This window comes from Oreochromis aureus, linkage group 8, assembly GCF_013358895.1.
Source record: "Oreochromis aureus strain Israel breed Guangdong linkage group 8, ZZ_aureus, whole genome shotgun sequence".
NCBI lineage: Eukaryota > Metazoa > Chordata > Actinopteri > Cichliformes > Cichlidae > Oreochromis > Oreochromis aureus.
In genome coordinates this window covers 21,860,066-21,881,503 of record NC_052949.1, presented here as the reverse complement: position 1 = coordinate 21,881,503, position 21,438 = coordinate 21,860,066, and the positions used below count along the sequence as shown (strand labels likewise).

General features: G+C 42.4%; 1 protein-coding gene across 5 annotated transcripts in view; it reads right to left on the bottom strand.

Annotated features, from left to right (window-relative positions):
- Positions 1-605: 605 nt before the first annotated feature.
- grid2ipb (glutamate receptor, ionotropic, delta 2 (Grid2) interacting protein, b) overlaps positions 606-21,438 on the bottom strand; it is a 41,888-nt gene continuing 21,055 nt past the window's right edge. For 2 of the 5 annotated variants that reach the window (XM_039615965.1, XM_031748791.2), the window contains 21 exons: positions 20,876-20,961; positions 19,242-19,311; positions 16,126-16,278; positions 15,838-15,993; positions 15,245-15,396; positions 14,933-15,067; positions 13,795-13,880; positions 13,431-13,554; positions 12,646-12,947; positions 11,264-11,308; positions 9,530-10,276; positions 8,206-8,358; positions 7,717-7,804; positions 7,178-7,267; positions 5,714-5,910; positions 5,477-5,632; positions 5,300-5,386; positions 5,085-5,214; positions 4,807-4,925; positions 4,056-4,220; positions 606-3,753 (listed from right to left, as the gene is read on the bottom strand). In XM_039615965.1, coding sequence (XP_039471899.1) covers positions 3,682-3,753; positions 4,056-4,220; positions 4,807-4,925; positions 5,085-5,214; positions 5,300-5,386; positions 5,477-5,632; positions 5,714-5,910; positions 7,178-7,267; positions 7,717-7,804; positions 8,206-8,358; positions 9,530-10,276; positions 11,264-11,308; positions 12,646-12,947; positions 13,431-13,554; positions 13,795-13,880; positions 14,933-15,067; positions 15,245-15,396; positions 15,838-15,993; positions 16,126-16,278; positions 19,242-19,311; positions 20,876-20,961 — 3,313 coding nt within the window. In that variant the 3' untranslated portion in view covers positions 606-3,681. The remainder of the gene's footprint in view (positions 3,754-4,055; positions 4,221-4,806; positions 4,926-5,084; positions 5,215-5,299; positions 5,387-5,476; positions 5,633-5,713; positions 5,911-7,177; positions 7,268-7,716; positions 7,805-8,205; positions 8,359-9,529; positions 10,277-11,263; positions 11,309-12,645; positions 12,948-13,430; positions 13,555-13,794; positions 13,881-14,932; positions 15,068-15,244; positions 15,397-15,837; positions 15,994-16,125; positions 16,279-19,241; positions 19,312-20,875; positions 20,962-21,438) is intronic. The other 3 variants (XM_031748792.2, XM_039615966.1, XM_031748794.2) reach the window with 3 other exon arrangements.

Genomic DNA, 21,438 nt, shown 5'->3' with positions numbered 1-21,438 from the left:
ACAGAAGCCTGACTCTTCAGAGTGCTGCCACAGAGGATATTAATGGAAAGACTGGAAGGGGAAAAGGTGCACAAGCAACAGGGATGACTGCAGCCCTGAGAGGATTGTTGGAAAAAGTCGATTGAAGAACTTGGGAGAGCTTCACGAGGAGTGGATTAAAGCTGGTGTAAGTGCATCAAGAGCCTCCATCACGCTGCTGTCACGTTCCTAATATCAAGCCACCAAAAACGAAGCAGATGAAGTGTTTTACGTGGGCTAACACAACCAAACTGTCGCTAAGTTGTTCCCTTTTCAGATGAAAGTACATTTTAAATTGACTAAAGTCTGGAGGAAGAGTGGAGAGGGTTTCCACAGTCACGTCAGGTGCTGCTGCTGGTGGAGCTCTGTGTTTTATCACGGCCACAGTAACACAGCTATCAGCAGATCGATTTATGATACTTGATATGCTTTCTTCCTTTTACAGCAGAATTTTGCACATGGACTGATTTATGTTGATACTTGTATATCTGCTATCAGCTGACAATAATGGGCGTTCAACACGTGGGTCACACTCTAAACCTATCACCTGAATGCACAGGTAAATCAAACAGCGTTACTTTCAGGCATTTTTTTTTATTATTTAAAACATTTTAAACATATCCTCCATCTGAAAGCAAACAGAAAGGTAAAATGATCACAAAACATGAGCAACTTTTCATGAAAACATATAAAACAGTTATAAAAGAGAACCAATAAGTTAACCTAACTAGACTAACTGAAGTGTATTTAAACCTAAATATCCAGGGAGGGTAAATGCTACCAGCTGCACATCTTTTATACATTAACTGCACCGACATGCAAATGACGGGGACGAGAAACACCGTTACTACACCTGTAGCAGCTAGGAGTGTATTTTTTATTTATATTTATTTTTTTTACAAGGTCACAGTCACCTCGTGAGCCTGACTAAAGCTATGCATTAAGAATAAATAAAACGGTAATTTCCTGGTGACACTCTTGAATAAGAAAATGAACTGGGACTTGGAGGACAGGGGAATACAATTTTTTTTAAAAAGAAAGAAAAAAGAAAGAAATGATGAGCAGTGCATAGCAAAAAACAATGAATTTACAATTTCAATAGTTCATAAACAGAAATACAACACAGCTACAGGTACACTGTACTGTAGAGGAGTCATGACATCACCATGACAACCAGAAAAGCAGGAAATGTCCATTTACAGTGTGTTTTTCCTCCCCGCACATCCCTTTGACGCGCATTCATCCAGAGGCCGCCCACTTGTTGGAGCAGAGATGCGTTCAGAACACTAGAAAGGCTCGACAAAGTGCACAACCATTAGCCGTCCTCTCTGCCAGAAGCAAACAGCTCACGCTTCACAATGAAGCTGGCTTTCACCTTTGAGTACAGCCAACAACAAAAAGGACACTAATCACCCACATGCTCTGAAACTACAGAATTTGACGATGTGCAGATGGCGGGCCGTAAAAGGTGCAGCATTGTTTGCAAAACATCACTCGGAACACTCAAAACAAATGTGCAAATGAATGTGGATTCCACCGAGTCCTCACAGGGAGAACAGCAGCGATGCTGGATGAATCCGAGCGGATGTTCACAGGCTTTAGTTCGGCTGCAAACGGGCTGCATTTGGACGGTGATGTGTTTTCTGATGGTGAGTCCAGGTGTACTGCGTGGAGACATGGAGTGACGTATGTCATCCCCACTCAAGAGAAATCAGCCATGATCACCCAGCTCAGTGACTAATGTGTCATTGACCAACTGAATAAATGATCGTAATCACAGCATAATCCCTATTATTGAAATTTAAATATCACATTTTTAGTCGTTGCTTTAGAATCTTTTAAATTCATTTAGATAATCTGTGCATTTTGTATTAGATATACTAATGACTTAGTCACACTAGAGTAAAAATGAGACGATAATTCTTGCGACTAGAAAAAAAACTGGTAATTGCCCGGTGATTGTACTGAATTGCGATAACATTTTGTTTCCCATGTAGCAATGGATTGTAAGTTGCAGTGACCAGCTGCTGAGGAGTCACAAGGAGACTGCAATTGTTTGGAGACTGGTTGCCTGGTGTGAGGCAACATGTCTCCAAGCAATTGCAGTCTGCATCTAATTTATAAACGCAGACAGATTGCACGTTACACTGACTCTGAGTCAGTCTATGCCAGTGTGCACAACTCATCTGTGAGGTGTCTCTTTGCAGTAGGGAACTCGACTCAACTGTTTGCCAATTGGTTGTATTCTGTTTATCTTCTTGTAAGGTTGCCCAGCACCTATTTGATTTGCAGTTAAATCACCAACCTGCAGCAACTACGTCACCAGTGGTGGAGGAATTTATGGGCTTCTGGCTGGACTGGGAATACAAGTAGTTAATTTTTGTTTTATGTGAATTTGGACATCAACAGATTTCATGTGATTGCCAGCTTGACCCCCTTCAATCGCAAACTGATAGCAGACAGACTCCATCTTACTGCCGTTTTATTTCCATCCAAGTCTTCAACGCAACAATTCAAAGGCGAAAAATTGATTGCGAGCTGTCATGGTAGAGTTTTTACACTTGAGTGACATAAGTAACAATGTAACCTTAAAGGATGCAGGCCAAAGAATTCTCTTCACATCTGTTTGTTTGTTTGTTCAAATGACAAATTTTTTTCTTTACTGCAAGATGAATTTTGACATTTGGTTTGAGTTATTTTAACATATTTAATAATAATAATAATAATAATAATAATAATAATAATAATAAGAAGAAGAAAAATTAAAATATTAATAACACTTAAATTTTTTAGCCCCTTGCTTTGCTTCCATAGACATCAGATCCTCAACACTTTAGGACCAGAGCTGGGTGTGTGTGACTTTAACTCGCCTCTATCAGAAGAGAAAAAAAATAGGATTTTCATCATAGATGTCATTTAAATTCACAGTAAAGGAAATAAATATGACTACAAGTCATACAATTTATGTTCTAGATTCACAATTTGGACATAAATTGTTTAAAAACTCCTACCGTCTACAATTTCTGAATGTTTAAAATGTATCCTGCTGTATGGGAGGCAGTGAGCGCACCATCAAACACTAACACTGAACTACACCTGTCAGTCATCTTGAGTCCAGATAACTGTCATCAGCCTACATTTATGCTTCGTCTTTACAATTTTCAAATATGATCTGATAGAAAATATAAACTTTATATAGTCGTATAATAAACATGTAAATAGTCATACCAGTTGTTGTCATTGCTTAAACCTCACTTTAATGCAGCATCACAATCGAGGTCCTTAAAAGGCTTCCTTCTAACAATCTTTACAAATTTACCAATTAATGCGCATTAAAAAGAGATGTAAATAACGTTAATAACTGGCGGGAGTATTGCGTGCGTGCTGTGGAGTTCCTATTGATCTGTGGACACCTGAATAGTCCTGCTCTACCAGCACCTGAAGTAATAGCACTGCTGCACACGGGGCACTCGTTAACTTGTGGTTTATCTACATACAGATACAGCGCATTTCCATTGTGTTTGCTATAGATGACGTGGTCTCTGTTCCCGTTGGTTTGAGTGTCTGCGTGTGAGCTTGGCACTTTGGTTACGGAGAGCAGAGTGAAAACTGAGCCAGCCGGCCTTTTCGGTTTGGCCCGACATCTGCCCGCATTTCTTGCTTCTACCAGGCCAAAGGGGAAGACAGTCTGGGGCTTCTGGGGTTTTCCGGAGTCTGGATCTCACTGAGAGCTCTCTGCAAGAGAAAAACCATAATCTCCTCTGATTTATACTCATTTTTACCCCATTATTTCCAGATTTAGAGCACATTCATTTATTCCATAGACAGCACCCCTTTGCAGCCTAATCAGTTTATAGCTGCAGGCAGCCGGTCTGTGTGAGAGCACTGTTTGAATGCCTCATTGTTTAGTAGGTTTGAGTCTGTCACACGCCTGCTGAATATATCCAAAATATGCCTGTCACCTTCTGGAACAAGTCAAATTTAGCCTTGCTCACTCTATCAACACCTTGACATAGAACGGTGGAGTAATAGCTCACCTCAAACTTGGATACGAACTCTGAAAAAATGCCAAAGAAGGTCTCTGTGCTGGAGGACTTGCTGTCCTCTCCAAAGTAGGAGGCCACCTTGGAGAACTCCTCCATGGCTCTGGTCTGCAAAGATTCCAGAGACTGGATCGCAGGGTGGCTGTTCTCCAGGAAAGTCTGTGGGCACAAACGTTTACAAATATTAAAGGGGGTCTTGATGAATGGTGCAAATGGTGAAACGGTTAGCTTAGCAGTGCGAAGCGGGCAAGTCATTGTGTCGTTTGTGTCAACAATATGGAACCCAGAGAATAAAAACAGCTGATTTTGTTGTGTTTTTCCTGAGCTTTTATAATATTTTTTTACACTTATATTATAACCTGTATGGTAGTAAACATCAGAGTGCTTGTAGTCGATGAGAACTGGACAGGGCCAGCCAAGTGATTCCTTTGCTAAGCTGAAACTGCAAAGACACAAGAGTGGCTCTTTAACTCTTAACCGTTGGTAAACATCATTCATTTATTTACAGATTTTACTGTAGGGGTGCATGGTGGAACAGTGGTTAACATTGTCACCTCACAGCATAAGTGCTCTGGGTTCAAACCTGCTGCCCACCTGGGCCTTTGTGTGCATGTTCTCCCTATGACATTAATCTGAGTGTCGTTCCTACTGTTTCAGCTTTGTGATAACATGCAAGCTACCCATTGTATACACTGTGTGTGCTGGAAAAGGCTCCAGCCTTGAAAATGGATGGGTTTTATCGTACACTCATGACTGAAGTGAAGTGGTCGTCAGGGGTAGACTGGATCTTCTGACAGGCCGCCCTGATGTCCTGCACGGTGGAGTGAAGGTCACTCAGCTCTGTTGTAATGGCCCTCTGGTTCACTGTCACAGGAAAATATTGGAGATGAGGTAACAAACCCATAGCGGTTAATTGAAACTCAAAGGAAATATGCAAATCAAACTGTAACAATCAGCATAAAATATGCAAAACAAGCACACCTGATTCTACTGTGTATTAACTATTAACTAAGGGCATTGTACCTTTAGCTGCCAGAGGCACTGTTGTGAGGTCTCTGGGAAAGATGAGCAGCTCTGGGAAGTGTTGGCACAAAGACTTGGCCAAAATGTGGAGAAAGGTGGATTTCCCGTCTACTGTTTTGGTTGTGCTTAGCTAAGAGACAGAAGGAGAAGAGCATGAGCGACTAAACACTGAACTCGAGCTTACCGTGTCGAAGGCACAGACATCCATGCTGTACCTCAGTTAGGAAGTTGATCTTAAAACTGGTCGTCCTGTTGCTCTTCGGCTGCCCGTTGTTCAGGTAATTTCCCATTGCAAGAACAAACTGTTGGGAAAGTAAAGCCGTAAGTATTCACTGCTAACACAGATATTCACTGATGGCTTTGTTTTCATTTCGACTGCTCTAAAGTCTTACCTCCAGGATCTTGGCTAGTTTCTTGCTGCTCCTCAGCTCCACTGAAGCCTTGTAGATGTAATCGTACGCGATCTTCATCTCCTCCGTCCTCTCCTGTAGGGTCGTTTTAAAGTAGAGGCTCCGCAGGCGAGTCTTATAATCAGGCACCATTAGCATCTGAAACACAGACAATGTTAAATCACTTTGTTTTAATCTTTAAAACCTTGATTATATTTGATATTATTCCCCCACGGTCACCTGGAAAATGAACTGGTCCGGCTCGCTCAGCTTGCCCGGGTCCTGATCAAACTGTTCGTACTGTTTCACCTCTTCTTCGTCTGGGGCGTACAGCAGCAGCTGCTTGATGTGGGCCGGCTCCAGCCTGTCGGTGGTCATGTTCATCAACACCTGACGCAGCTCTTTGGGGGAGATTTTCAGATGGGCGATGAGGATGGCTGCAGGGAGGAGGAGGAGGGTGAGTAGGCGGGGGGAAATGTGCAGAATTTATGTACCAAAGAGGATCACTGTGTTCCCGCTCTGCTGACAAACGCTTCATCTGCCTGTCTTTCACTCACATTTATTACCATGTGTCTGTAACATGTAGCTCTGAAACCCAGAGTCACATCATAAACTCGCTAATTAACAGTGAATTAGCAGTGCCGTGACAGAAGACAGAAGTTGCTGTGCCAAAGAGTCCAATCTGGATAACTGCAGAGAAGCAAGGCATCATTTTTAGACTTTTCATTGTCTTGCTATATTGCTACACTGGCCTCCATTGTTACACTGATGTATGATGACTAAGACAAGGTTGTAGCATTTCTTTGTAATTCTTTGATCAAATTTGGCCAAATCTGATCCACGATCTAGGAAGAATATAAATATAGATTTCTTTTTCTTCTTGGAGAGACTCACTCTTTTTCCTGGTGAATGAAACATGAGCGACCTGTTGGAACCATTTAGCACAAAGCAAACCTAGAGAAAAATCAGTCAGAAGGTATAAGGAGAGAGCAATGATCTGTGGCTAAATGCATTTTCTTTAAGTGGGTTATCTCGTTGTTACCTCTGCAGTGCACCTGTTTTCACCTTCATTCCAACCAAGGGAGGTGAAATAGATTTACGATGGTTTATAACTGATATTCCTGAAGTTTAACTCACTTTGATCATCCAGTATTTTTTTAATTTATTTGACCAGTGTATTATTTTTTGCTCTCACATAGCACACAAAATGAAAACATCTGTATCCATTACGGTGGCCCTGAGAGGTCAAATGCAACTTAAGAAAACACCAGCAGGTAGAGAAATGCTGCAAAAGCACAGAGCACACATGGGAAGCTGAATAAGTAGTAGCAGAAATTTAACTGCTGCAGAATCAGTGGTAATTTTCAACTCTTGATTCTGTTCCATTAACCTTGTTAAGCTAACATATATATATCTGAGTGCGCTCTCACCTGAACCCTGCCCTTCGATGCAGCGTTACTACTTCAGGCTAACATGTTTTTATCAGGTTAATCAGTTTTTTTGTGGGCACAATGTGGATTTGATACCTTGTCTAAATAGTGTCTATAATTCCTCTCCCACATCAGTGACGCAGAAAATGTTTGGCCTTCGTTAAGTGATGTTCTTTGTCTTCTACTTGTGCAAGGTTTTTGTAACCAGCTGTAACTATAAAAGGTATTTTTGCTTCAGTCTCACATCCTTGTGTCGTGTTTGTGTGGTACTCACAGGCATTGTAGGCTTTCTTATGAGACAGAATCTCCACCACGTCTTTCTTTTTTAAGTTCTCTGGCTGGAAGGCTGGCTCTGGAGGAGAGACTGATAATTTTAACAAACAGTGTAAGGATGTGTTCTCCTGGCACCAGGGGTCAACACGCAAGCTAAGTCACAGAGGCTGAACGTGGCGGGTTGATGGGTTAATAACACACTCTGCCATTAGAGGCCAATAAAAATGATTTTTAATCAGTAACAGCAAGTTGTGTGGTTTGTTTTTTACATAGGCAGATCTGTGTTATTACTGAGAATCATGACAGAAAACAAGAGGGGGCTATGGTGCCGTATGGAGAATGGATTTGAGGTGCAGGTGAATGAAGCAGCTCCAATGGAGAACATCATAACTGTGAAGGTACAAACACAACAGGCGATGTCAATAAAGACACACATATATTCAGATGCGATGCAAATGTATCGTTTTAGACACAAAGAGGTTAAAATGACTTGATTTGTATGAATTGATGAAGAAGTGACAAAGTTACACAATCACTTACTGGATCTGCGTTGAGTCCCAAAGTGCAGGTCCAGGTCTAAGTGCTTCACCATGTCGGTGAGCTTGTCATACTCTGAATCCTCCCCGAGCTAAACACAGACAAGGACACACTCTACTCTCCGAAGGCACAGTAAAAAATCAGCTTTTTTTATTTATTTCTTTTATGGATGGTGTTCAGATTTTATTCATGTCTGATAGGACTATATGCTGGGATCAAAAAGGCTCAACATTTTAACATCTAAAAGCAGATCAAGTCTGGCACAGCCTCTGTTTACAAAAACAACATTGTTGCCTTGATGACTCATCAGAGACACATAAGGAGGTTTTTCCAAATATGGATGGAGATATGTAGGAGTAGTGAGAAAACTCACAGTCCGAGTGGGAAGATTCACATGTTGTTTTCTTTTTTTACTGACAGAGCCATACATATATATATCAGTACAGCCTCTAACCACAGGGTAATGCAAGATAACTGGAGATCATCACTCACCTGACCCCATATTGTTCCCTCAGAGTTCTCCACCTGCTCCCAGCGGAGCCTCTTTACACTCATGTGGTTAGCGTCTGAGGCTTGCTGGCCCGGCTTGGGCAGCGGAGGTGGGTCACAAGGAGGAGGCAATGGTGGAGGAGGTGGTGGTGGAGCCTTGAAGATGGAAAAACAGTTACTTAACACTTAAGCCATAGTGTTCTAGTTCAGCACAAAGACAGCAGTTCTCACTACTGAATCATATTCCCACTGTGCGCATGGACCTCACAAGTTTCTTGTATGCTCTCTAGCAGTTGTAGACAAAGAGATTATTCCTGTTATTATTAGTTATTTAGGGTATGGCTCTGTCGTTGAAAGCAACAGCAAGACCGGGGACAGAGCACGAAGTTAAGTCAGAAACAGCATGGCAGGAAGTACTGGGGTTGAGATGGGTTGCAAAGTGGCTTACAGCACACTGTGGACAGGATAAAGAAGATTAAAATAAAATAAATAGATTTCCCACTCAGGTGTATAGGAGAATATCAGCTGAACTGTGGGTTGCAATGAGATCATGTGACCCATCGGGATGAAGTTGATGGCCTGCCTGAATGATGTTCTCGAGTAACGATGTGGAATTGTCATCATGTGAGTTGTTTATTGTCTCTGTGTTTTTGTCTGTTTGTTAGCAGAATTACTGGAAGAGTATGGTGTAAAGATTCTTTATCCTGAATCTTTACACTTATATGGCACTGAAATAAAAAAAAATAAATGGAAGAAATCTGGAATCATGTTCAATTCACAAACAGTATTGGGGGAATTTGGGGTTTTGGTGGAAGAATACAGACTCAGACTGCTCGTGTAGTCCTTTTATTTCTCCTTGACCTCTGACATCCCACAGGTCAAACCACACAGAGTCAAGGTTGGGCTACATTTAACATACTGAAGGCGTTAGCTTTCAAATCAAGCCTCTTAAGTGAATTTTGGCCTAATAGATCTTCTGTCATAAAAGGTACATTTGGGGATGTGAAATAGATACTAAATTGCATATAGATCAGACGGTACATCATTCCAAATCCGAAACTGGCTGCTGGCAAACATGAGCGATGTTAAAAGGTTAAAATGGGGCAAATGATGCAGAATGTTGCTTAGCACCAGAGTGTTTAAGTGCTAGTTTGCACCTCTGTTGCTAAGCGCTCTTGGTTTCAGCACTGATGGAGTGAACCTCTTTGTGTTTTCATTTTCTATTTCTGTGTGTGCTGACGTCTTATTTGTACTTCAAGTAACAAGACAAAAACAAACAAACCACCAAGCAAAAGAACAAGAAAAAAAATCTGAATGCAGATGTTACCTGTTTTGATGTGTGGTGTTCCTGCCTTGTGGTTTCCAAAGTCTTTATGTGACTGGGGAGGGTGGAGTGAGAGGTTGGAGGCTGCGAGAGCAGCGAGGAGCCCGCGTGGCCCTGGCTCTGACATTGGGATGGGCTGTGCTCCTGGAGGGACGGCGGCAGTGGGCCCTGGTAGCTGTGTTGGTGGTGGAGCTGGTGGTGCCTCTGCAGGACGAGTTGGCTCGGCCTCAGCAGCTGCGGGGAGGGCTGCGGGGAGGGCTGGCGGATAGGCTGGGGCTGGCTGAACTGTCGTGGGAGGTAGGTGGGGCGGGAGCGCAAGGTTTTGGTGGAGGTCAGGGTTGTGTGGCCGAGGCGGGTGGTGGGTTGGAAGCGCTGGAGAGTCTTCTCATTTTCGTCTCTGCTCGGGTGCTTTTTGTGTAGGGGAGAGCGGCTGGACAGGATGGTCCTCGGAGGGGGTGGAGGAGGAGGGATGATGGGGTGGTGCGGTTGGAAGGGCATCCGGCTGCGGGGCACGTGCTCGGGCGAGAAGCGCACTGGTGGGAGAGGGTCGGTAAACGGAATGGGAGGGGGTATGAGAGCCTGCAAGGGTGGAGGAGGCGGGGGGCTTTGGGTGGGAGGTGGTGGGATCGGTTCGGATCCAGAGGAGTAGCAGGGAGAGGAGGCCTCGTCGCTGCTGCTGTGATCCTCACTGCTGCCGCTGCTGAGCTGCCGAGGCATGAAGCCGATTTCCTGGTCCTCCTGGAAGCTCATCTGGAGGGAGGAGGAGTGCACCATCAGACCCGAGAACCACCTTCACCTCCACATGCTCTAGTAAATGGCTTCTATGTTTTAAAATCCAGTCTATTCAAGCTAATTAGGTTATTATTAGGTTCATTACGGCTTTGACGTTTGCTTGCACTGTTGTACTGAAACTTACTCCACTGCCTGTTTATATTTGAACAGAAAAAGCGACACAGGGTGCGATCAGAATGTTTTGGAACTCTGACAACATTTAAAAAAAAGGTTTTGTCCTTGTGCACCTCTGGACTACTTCCAATAGTGCTGCTATTTTACGTCCCATTCATCTGTAATTTCTATCTAGACCACAAACGACATCTGTGTCAGACTGACCCAGCTTTAATGTCCTGAACCATCTGTGCTGGTGAGAGGTGGGTGTCCAGCTACCACCAGCGAACCAAAAAGCAGTTTTCAGTACATAAAGTCCAAGCTTGCTCAGGAAGGTCAGACTGTTCACACAAACTTCTGCTTCAGCTCCATGCAGATCTGGCTCCCTGCAACTTTATCTTTTCCCCAGAAATAAAGTTAAAGGGTAGCTTCACTAAAATCAATGCAGAGGTGCACAAAGGTGCAATCTTGACTAGCCAAATTCATGTTTGCTTGTTTAAAAAGGAGATTTTATTTTACAGGTGTAGTCCCAAAATATATTAATCACACTTCATAGTAAGTTCAGAAATTCAGCTTTTTTTTCTCTTTTTGACTTTTAGAATAGAAAATATCTACAAAAAACAAATCAAAGTGCTGATCTACAGAATTTAAAACCCATGCACTTAAATATCTCCAAACCTCTCTATAAAAACTATGAAAAAAACAATACAATATATTATAATATAACATAATGTGAATGAAAAAGAACCATGACAATGCTATAAAAAGCCCAGTACTTATTGTAAATACAGATTGCTAAACAGAAATATGCAGATAAAACTCTATGATATAACTGAGTATCGTTTTACTTACAGGCACAACTCTTCTTCTGAAACCATGACAACCACCTTGATATATCTGTTCGTGTGACACAAGTGTTCATTGTAGCGTACATTAGAGGTGCTCTAATGTAAACATGCAACACTACAACGTTAATACTTCTCTAAATGTTCAACTTGCTTACTGTTTATTAATGAGCAAATGCACAAACAACAGATTTTCTCCTTATCATGCTAAATATATAAATCGAGATCACGGCAGTCTAACAGCTTCCACGCTGCAGCGGCGTACATTCTGTGCAACTGAGTCAGACGGGATGACATTTTCCCGTCTGGCCCAATCAATATTGTGGCAGTGAAAGTGAAAGTATGACCAGCATTAGCTTTTATTACAGCATTACTCACACTCTGCATTGAAATTTAAACTCATTTTTAATTTAAAAGTAATGAATGTAGCAGCTTTAAATGTGAAATATAGACAATAATAATAATCCTGTGATGAATGACGCACGTTAATTGCAGGCACGGCTTCCAGTTATTCCTCCCACTGAACTAGCACCTATAAGAGTCTGAAGGTTTAAGGTTTAATCCATGGAGATTTTATATTTGTAGAATGTAAACATTACTGAAGCTAGCTTATCCTGCATAACTGCATAACTCTTAAGGTTAGGTCCATAAATTGTTAGACAAATCTGATTTAAAATCCACTGTGGTGGTTTACAGAACTGCACTACAAAACTACAGAAACTCTGTCCTTGTCCAACGAATTATGTATCATTAGCATGACTGCCATATATGCATAGTACAGCATAAGGCCTCATATATGCAACCTTTAGCTGATTAAAACAAAAAAGCTTGACTTGTTGCTCATAAAATAATTTATTAAATAGTGAATGTGGGAACATCAGCCCTGAATAAATGGTCAGCAAAGAAGTTCTGCTGGTCACTGGATGTTTTGCATCATTACTTGTGAGGAACACATTAAGAACAGAGCTCGGATGATGCACATATTTTGCTACTATGTTGATTCTGACAACATCAAATGAGAGTTCAAAAGCAGACTTTAATAAGTTCATCTTGTATTTTTAGTGTGGTCATTAAAAGCAGAAATTTGCTCGCACACGAAATCTTTAAAATCCAAGAAAACATATTTAGCTACAAAAACAAAGATATGGTTCTTAATATGAACAGAAATATGACAGCGACAGGGCTCAACAATGAGAGCGTTCCACTTTTTCTTAGGCCTAAAAATGAAAACTGCCCCTGCTCCAAAAAGCTCCAAATAAAGGTAAAACACTTGTAGCATAGTCCTGCCTCTCACAGCTGGCAGCTCAGTGGTGGAATAACTGAAAATCAATTCCATCAGTCTTAAGAAACTATAACGCTCTAAGATCGTGGCCTGTTTTTCTTCCTCACCTCCTCGTAGTCGTTCTCCCCGGGCACGAAGTCATCCACCAGAGTGACCCGGTGGCCCAGCTGCTCGCTCAGGGAGTCCAGGAACTTGTCTGTGTCTCGGCTGCGTGGCGGCCGGGAGAAGGTGAACAGTTTTTTGCGGTGGGTCAGCACGTTGTGGCCGCTGTCTGAGTGATGAGGGGAGGCTGGGGGGCTCTCCAGACTGACATAAGGGTTGGAGTCTATGCTGCTTTGATGGTGGATTTCATACACGGGAGTGGGAAGAGGCTCCTTCCAAGACAGGGACAGGCCAGATTTACGATTACCTGTAGAGACGCACATTAAAAACGATGGCCTCGATTTATATTTAGGCCACCTTGACGTGAGAATCATTCCTCATAGTAAATATCTGACATTCTAGACCACGTAGTCACCAGGAGGATTATTTCTTCTGAGAGGTAACCAGTGCAAAATAAAAAAATAAATAAACTGAAAGCTTGTGTGTTTGAGTGGTTGCCATGCCATGGTCACATCAGACTGGCAAAGAAAAGCATCATTTAGCAGCAATTCTGCTTGTTTGCCACCTATAAGGACACATCGTCCACCACAACCCCCCAAATCTCATCATGATGTAAACATGGCATCAGTCACGTGCCACCAAGGCCCAAAATTGATCGTCTTCTATCACTATGCATGTCATTTTATCTGTTCATTATGCAAATATGGGACCTTGGTGGCTTAAAACAGCAAGATGAAAGCATGTATCTGAAAGCGTGTGGATGCGCTGAGTTTTTAGGAACCCAGAATACCTGTGAGGGTGGGGAGTGTGAGGGGAGAGAGAGGGCTCTCGGGCTCTGGTGAGGAGCCGCACTGCAGTGGAGGCACACTCTTTCCTGCGTACACGTTCTCCAGCTCCGTATACACACCTGTCATCTACAGATGAAGGCATGATCATCTCATTAGCACATTATTGCTGGGTACATTTTCTTTGAAGGTCTGCTGCTTATTAGTGTTTTATTACTATTTTTTATTTCGGTTAAGCTGCAGACCCACATCTGACCAATTATCAAAGTAATAGTAATGATCAGCAGACCTTCACAGAGAACATAGCTAGCGTTCCATAAATGCCAGTGGCTGAGGAGCTAGGCGCGGGAAAGCTGCGGGTATACCTACATGATTGAGGTCAGGGGACTCGGGGAAGGAGGTTCCATCTCCTGACTGCCTCTCCTCCGGGCTCCCGGATTCATCGATATGAATTCCTAAAGCACAATAAAGCATGAACAGTGACACGTGTTCATCCACCATCCACCTCCAGCCTGGGAGGAGAGCGGATGAAGCAGAGCAGAACAGCGCAGAAGGAGCAAAAAAAGCTCAGGTCCCGCAACGGGGGTTAGCGATGGTAATGGAAAACTGGGAAAAAGTAAAGTACCTGAAGCCTGAAACAGCCTGGAAACACTGTTTCAAACTGAGAGCTTGGGGAAGTTTTCAAAAGCAAACGGATGCTGAGAAATGGATGTAATGTATGAGCTGGTGATGACTTTTTTTGTTTTTGTTAGTAGCAGTCCTACGTGAGCTCAAACACTTACACACATTCCCACCTGGGACTTGGCCACTGCAAATAAAGCCTCATTACTTATCTCTGATAAGACTTGGATCAATGGGAATTTAGGTAGCGGCGCGTGAATAGTACAGTAACTTCATCAGGAATCCCCGTTTACTGTCTCATCGTTGATTTCTCTTGTATGTGTTGTGTTATAACGATGGGAACACTGAATTACTTATAAGCAGATTTAAATAAGCACATAGCTTATTAGCAATAACAACCCCATTTAAATCCCTCTTGCTTTACAGATTTCGTTAAAGCGACATTAATATTCTGTGTTGGTCACCTGGGGCAAACAACCTTGTTACGACACCGTTTCAGTTCATCCAGCAGTGACGAAGCAACGTTCCCACTCAAGTCTCTCTTTTTTTGCCTCCCGAGGGAAAAAATCTTCATCTTCATCAGCTAAATGTTCACCGGCTCTACCTTTAATTGCTAACTTTGTCTTCCAGCTGTCTCTGCGCTGTAGCCTACAGTGGCTTATTAAAGCTTTTACATCAAAGAAAGGTTGCCTGACGACAAGATAAATTGCTGGAATTGGTTATATTGTAGCAGATGTGTTGCAGGATGGAGCTCGAAGGCTTTTTAAAACCTTTGTATCAAACCCAGCTGAACAATTTCTGAAATTATAATGATTTTGTGCTTAAGGAGAACAGGCTCTTATTCAACATGTTTATCCCACTGGGACGTTGCCATGCATAAGCGTACCCATTCCTAGGTGAGTCCCGATGATGCAGTCATCGGAGCTCCTCTCTCGGACGTTGTTGCGGTACGACGACCCCGTCACCCGCATGGAGCTGCTGCGCCGGTGGTGCTCTGGACCGTTGTCAGGCTCTAATAATGCTGCAAAACACACACATGTATACACACACACACACACACACAGGGTCAGATTGGCTCTGTTTTGCTATTTATATAAAGCACAACCTCAAAGAGCAGATTTATAAACAAAAGTCTGGAATGATCAGAGTACATCGCGATAAAAATCCAATTCAACTTCTCGTTTGTTTCATGCCTCACCGTTGCTCTTGTAGCCAAGGAAACGAGACAGCTTGCCCTGGCAGCGCTCCTGTTCGTCGTAGGTCAGCAGCTGATAGATGAACTTCCAGATCAGCTGCTTGGCTGGAGTGTCCAACACTGGAAACACGTCCACGATCAGGGTGTCCACGTTCCTGCAAACACACGTGCTCCATATCCACTCACTGTCTTCTTTATATAATTCTTGCTTATGGCTGACTATCATTCAGTGCAAGGGTTTATTTTATATTCTTTGTACCATGTAAAGCTGAGAAAGAGATGCCGGGAGAGAGCAATGAAAAGGGTGGGAGGATAACAAAGATGTCACTTATGGTATGATTTATGTTGTTGGGTGTAACAGTGATATTTTAATCCTGCTGCCTCACATGTTTGCATCATCTGCTGAGCTAATTCATCATCCCGTCTCTCTCGATCCCTTCATCCTATATGGGAAATATTATCAGAGCCTAACGGAAGCTGTAACTTCCTGCTTCCGCTGCTAACCCTTCATTTGCTCAATAATCCATGTCTTCTTTTGCTAACAGATTCCTCTGTAACCCTGTAACCCTCTGCTCCCCGTCCCTTCGCTCACTGACCTGTGCTGGAAGAACGTCTCTAAAGCTTTGCAGACACTGTATCTCTCCTGGATGGTCAGCAGGTGCTCCAGCTGCTGGCTGAAAGTCCGCCCGTGAACTTTGATGCTCGGTGGAAGAATCTCTGCAACCCACTGCAGAGAACTGAGACCAGGAGACCTGGACAGCATATATGGAGGAAATCAAACATTAATTTTTCCATTCCTTACTTACTGAACTAATCCTTCTCCTTCATTCAAAATAATACACTGCCACAGGCTAGGTCTAGTGTGAGATGTTTGGCGTGCTAACCTAGAGCGTGGTAATGTGGTGGGGGCCAGACTAGAGGATTCATCTGCATCTGTTTGGTCTGAAGAAAAGTCAGATGGACCCTCCTCCACCACGAGAGTGGGCACTGCCCCGCTGCCCTGCAGCATAGACACCACCTTCTCATGGGAGCAGTTCCTAAAGCAAGGGGAACAAAAAGGAGAGACGATGGCTGTTAGCTGTATAATAGAAGGACTGAAGCAATGTAATCTATTGTAAGACGTGCACAAACCAGCAGAATCACTGCGTTATTATGTAATACTAAGATAAGACACTGGGAAATGATAATTTTACACCCATAATTGAAAAATTATGTAAGCAGACATACATAAAAACTACATTTAACAGGGTTATATAATAAAAAATAAAATAAAAAATGTGTTTTTTGTTTCAGTCTGCCCAGAAACACTGCTGCTGCTCTAAGACACCTTGCAAGCCACAAGATGCTTCCCACACTTACTTCTATATTTTGGTGCAATATGTGAGAGCATCTTGTTCTTTATGTGATGTACACAGACACTAATGAATCCAAATATAAGCCCTGGTGATCACGTACTGCAAAGTTTTAACAAATACACATTTTTTTTACCTTAAAGGGATGAGGGCTGCAAAAATAATTGTTTCCATCATTATAACAAATATCTCATTTTCCACATTGTTACAGACGCTTTGTAAACACTACACTGTAACGTCCAAATATCTTGTACTTTCTTTTCCTCCTTCTTTCTGGTGAGCGCCTCCCACTGTTTTCCTGATCACCTCCTACGGCTGCAGCAGCATGTTATCAGGGAGAGCAGCGAAATTATACAGTGCCAATCAAATGAGTACATCAAGTAGCCTGGGAGACGCGCTGTGACTCTTCTTTCACATGGTTATCAGGGTGGCAGGATGAGTTGTGCTGTTTCCTCACATGGAAATACTGTGTGATATATTGCTTGGTATAGTGTATTTGCTGAGCTCGCACAGGTACAGTTCAAATTCAGATTTCTTATGTGCACTCCCACACTCACTCACGAGAAGGAGAAGGTCAAGAAGTTGTAAAGTCCACAGAAGAACTACAGTGACTCCCACGAGGAAAGTTCAGTTTACATAAAGGCTGTGATCACGTTCATCAGCCCATGCGCGCATAGGGCACCTGCACACGTGTCAAGGTATGTGACGGAGTGCTTCATTCACATACCCCTCAGGATGGGCTGTAAGAACCCATTTTTCCTGGAGATATAATTACTTGAAAATGTGGGGATCTGATTGTCAAATATCCAATGAAAAAAGAGCTGAGTACTGTGCAAAAGTCCTGAACCACCAGTCATATTATCATATTTTGCTTAGAAAATGGGAAATAGGTACATCATTTTGTTTGCACAGTTTTAATTAGCTTTAAAGTCAATATTTGGTATAACCACGTTTATTCTTCAGCACAGCCTGAACTCTCTTAGACAAGCTTTTATGAAAAATTTTAATAAAATCTGACTTTACTTTTCTGTGCTCATTATTAGATCCCCTACTGCAGCTGTAAACATGACAGTCTCCACTGTGTTTTACAGATAGCTACAGACATTCACTGTAGTATCTTGCTTCTGACGTTCTCTGTACATATTGGCCAAAATCCGATCCAGACCTGTCAAATTTCATCACTCAATCAGACCTGTTACCATGGTTTTTCAGACCAGTTCTGGTCTAATTTGGTATACTTCAGCATTTTCTCCCTGTTTCCCTTCCTTGAGAATGGCTTCTTAGCAGCCACCCTTCCACTGAGAACACTTCTGATTAGACATTATGTGTTTTTGTAACAGGCAGCTAGTAACAAAATATCTAAAGATACAATTTAAAATGGATTCTTTGCTAAGTCGTCTGTAAAGTGTAGACACAACACTGATTCATCCCTTCAGTTAGATGTTTTTTTTAATGCTTGAATGACTCATAAGTCTGTGTTAAGTGGTTTAACATGAAAAAAATCCCCAAGACCACTTCAAAAAAAAAAGTCTGGCTCATTGGCAGCAAAATATAAAGAATGAGGACTGACTCAAGGCTTTTGCTGAGGACTGATAAAACGTGCTGGTGTTAAACAAATGCTATCTTTGTGGGTTTTTCAAAACACTACAAATTCTGCCCATATATAAAGATAACTGGAGATAGATAGTGACAGATATAGTTATGGTACACATCCCTGAACACAATAATGACACAAACGAAAACACTGCTGTACATCCTGACATTGAACTTAATTTAGTCTGAAAACGGTCACTGTGTAACAAATTTAACAGTAACACCATCATTCGTGCTGTGAGTTGTAGAAATGAAAGATTTCCTGTAAGGTCTTGACTCGTCTTATTTTGTGTTGACTGATCAATTAGTGCTGCTGTGCGATATGTAAAAATGCAGGCAACTCCCTCAGTGTGGGGATACTCACATGGATCCTGCTGCTTTAGATCATTTTATGAAACTGCAGGTATTTTTTTTATAAAATCAGAGGAAGAAATCCTGTAAACAGCTGAAAGCAATAAACACTGTTCTCTTACAGACAGCACTCAAGCATGTTTAGGGCTTTTTGTGTTTTCTTTGATATACATATGTTGGATTATTAGTTGATTTGCATCAGAGTACAGAGTCTGATAACTACACTTTAAATTGTGTGCAGAAAAATCTGTCTAAAGTTAGGCTCTGAGATTTTTTTGTATTTAATGTGAGATTTGTTTGGGTAGTGATGAACAGTTACTAAACCCTATGGTCTTGCAGTGCACAGCTGAAGACACAGTCCACAAACTGTTTCTGTGATGAAAATCTCATAAAATTCAGCACAGAAACTATGAAGGAGAATGTTCAGAGAAAAAATAGAAGCGTCATGTGCTTGTGAAAATATCGAGGAGAATCTACGTCAGAAAAAAATCAGAAGGGTTATGTGTTTGTGATGGATTATCTGGCTCTGTGAGAGCTGTTTTTCATACTGAGGCAGAATAAATGGCAGCAGATGGCTTCTCCTGGAGAAAAACAAGTGCTGATGTCTAAATATACTGTCTAAGGTCAAGAACTCGGGCAGCAGGGAAAGGCAAAATACTACAAACTACTACTGCTGCTGACAATAATTTCCATTAAAGACAAACCTCATGTCCAGTCCGTTGAGAAAGAGGATACGGTCGCCTGGTTTCAGTCCACATTCCTCGGCAGGACTATCTGAGAGGTCGACAAAGATGGCAGAAAATCAAACATCAATCAGAGACTGAAAAAAAACTGAAACCAATCCTTCCAGCTAACAAGGTGCACAGAACAGACGGGCACAACGGGGGGAGAGATGGTGACTAATGTGATGCTGTCAATCTGTGTATGAGATCCAACAAAGCCCATCAACAAACAAGATGAGCTCCGTGCTAAATCTTATTACGTAAGGAAACAGTGCTGTCAAAACAATCCCTGGCGGAATAAGTTCTGACTGCACTGTACCCATCGCCTCCTCATCTGTCAGCACACTGCGGATGAGGAGCTGTCATGTCATTTGTTTTTTTTCTTGTTCTTTTTTAACCCAAAGTTTGGATGCAGTATAGTCTTAATGGGGAAACGGGGTTGTGGCTTCCGGGCTATCGGCAAAGAATCTGTGGTCAGATCACGATGAGAACTATGCTACCCACCTCCACAACGGCCCACTGAGTCAGTCCGCTCTGGCTGTTTCAGCACATGTTGGTGGGGGATGATGGTGGGCGGGAGCAGTGCCGTCATCGTCAAACACACACACAACGCACACGCACACCGCCTTCCTCACCAAGGAACCTGGCAAATTCCCTCAGCAGTAGCTTCACAGCCTCCCTTGTCTGCTAGTTTTGTTTCAAAAAGCAATAACTGTGAATTAAATAACCTTTTACTGCGGGAAACTTAAGAAAGTAATTATGAATATTTCACATAAGCTCTAAGTGGAAATTAGATTTAAAAGCTAGCTTTAATAAAACAAGCAAAAAATGCCTGTGAGAGGCGTTCAGTATGGCCTTATAGTCACTCTATATGTTGATGCAAGTCTATAAAGGAAATACATATTAAACCATGGCGGCTTGTAGAAATAGTTGACAATAAGAAAAAGAACAAATGGGAAATCAGCCTAATTGCTTGTTTGGCCAGAGTTAGACAAGGAGATCAACAGCTAGGCTGGTTAGATTGCTATCAGGCATTTAACTGCCCACAAAACCACAAGCTGACAGCTTTAAGATGACGTTTTCTCCATGGTTTAAATATTAACGATGAAACCTGTTGGTAAGTAAGCTCTAGAAGAGATGATTACCAGAGCAAGCTGTTTTGTCTTGTCCTCAGTCCCAGAAGCATTTGACTGCCCTTCATTGTAAGTATATGACACTAATATATTTGCAGTATGACTTAATGTACAAAGGATTTACTCCTCCACCCTATGACCAGTTAAACTGCACATCAAGAGCAATAAACAGAATATGAAGCACATCTGTGCGGCACTGACTGACCACAGGTGTACCTGCTGCCGCACAGCCTGTTAACATTTCACTAGTGAGTCAGATAAGTACACTTCCGGCAACACTCACAGTCTCACACACACACAAACGCCTCCTGATCACCTTCAGCCCCGAGCGGCTGGCACCACAACAGCCTCACCCGCGTAAAATACATCTGCCCCCCTCACCGCCCACAACACAGAACAGCGCACGAGTGAAAAGCCGCCACACAAAGAGAGGAGGCGTCAGTCAGGACTGCACTGTACTGGGTTTTATTATAGAAGCAGTACCTGGGATGACGGAGTCGATGCAGACGGGAGCGTGACCCCGCAGCGTGAAGCCAAAGTTCTTCTTCCCCCTGTAGACACGGACGATCCTGAGGAAGGGGTGCAGGCAGGAAGTGAGATGAGCAGTTTATTCATTCGGATTTAGAGCTCTCTGAAAAACCTTTGCGACTAAATGTTTCTAACAACGAAAAGCTTAGTGGCTGTCTACTGGCCTTCAAATTTCAAAGAGGGTGACACAAACTCTACATAAAGCAGAGCGCATTCATGTGATTTATGTGCAAAGCATTTTTCCTTTGTTCTGAACACTTTCAGCCGATGTTCTCTGCTGAATGGCATTTTCGAATTTCTTGTGTTTGCGTCAATCCATCCTCCAAAAGCAGCACCTTTAACCGACTTAAAAACTTTCAATTTGAGCAGTAACCAAAACCTGTAATTTATTTTTTTGGCTTTTTTGATCCGCTCATCACCCATTTAGTCAAAATGTGAACAGTCTAAAACGCAAACAAAGGAAGAAAAAGCTGGAAGTGGAAAATGTGTGGAATTTGTAAAAGTGATCAGTCAAGCAA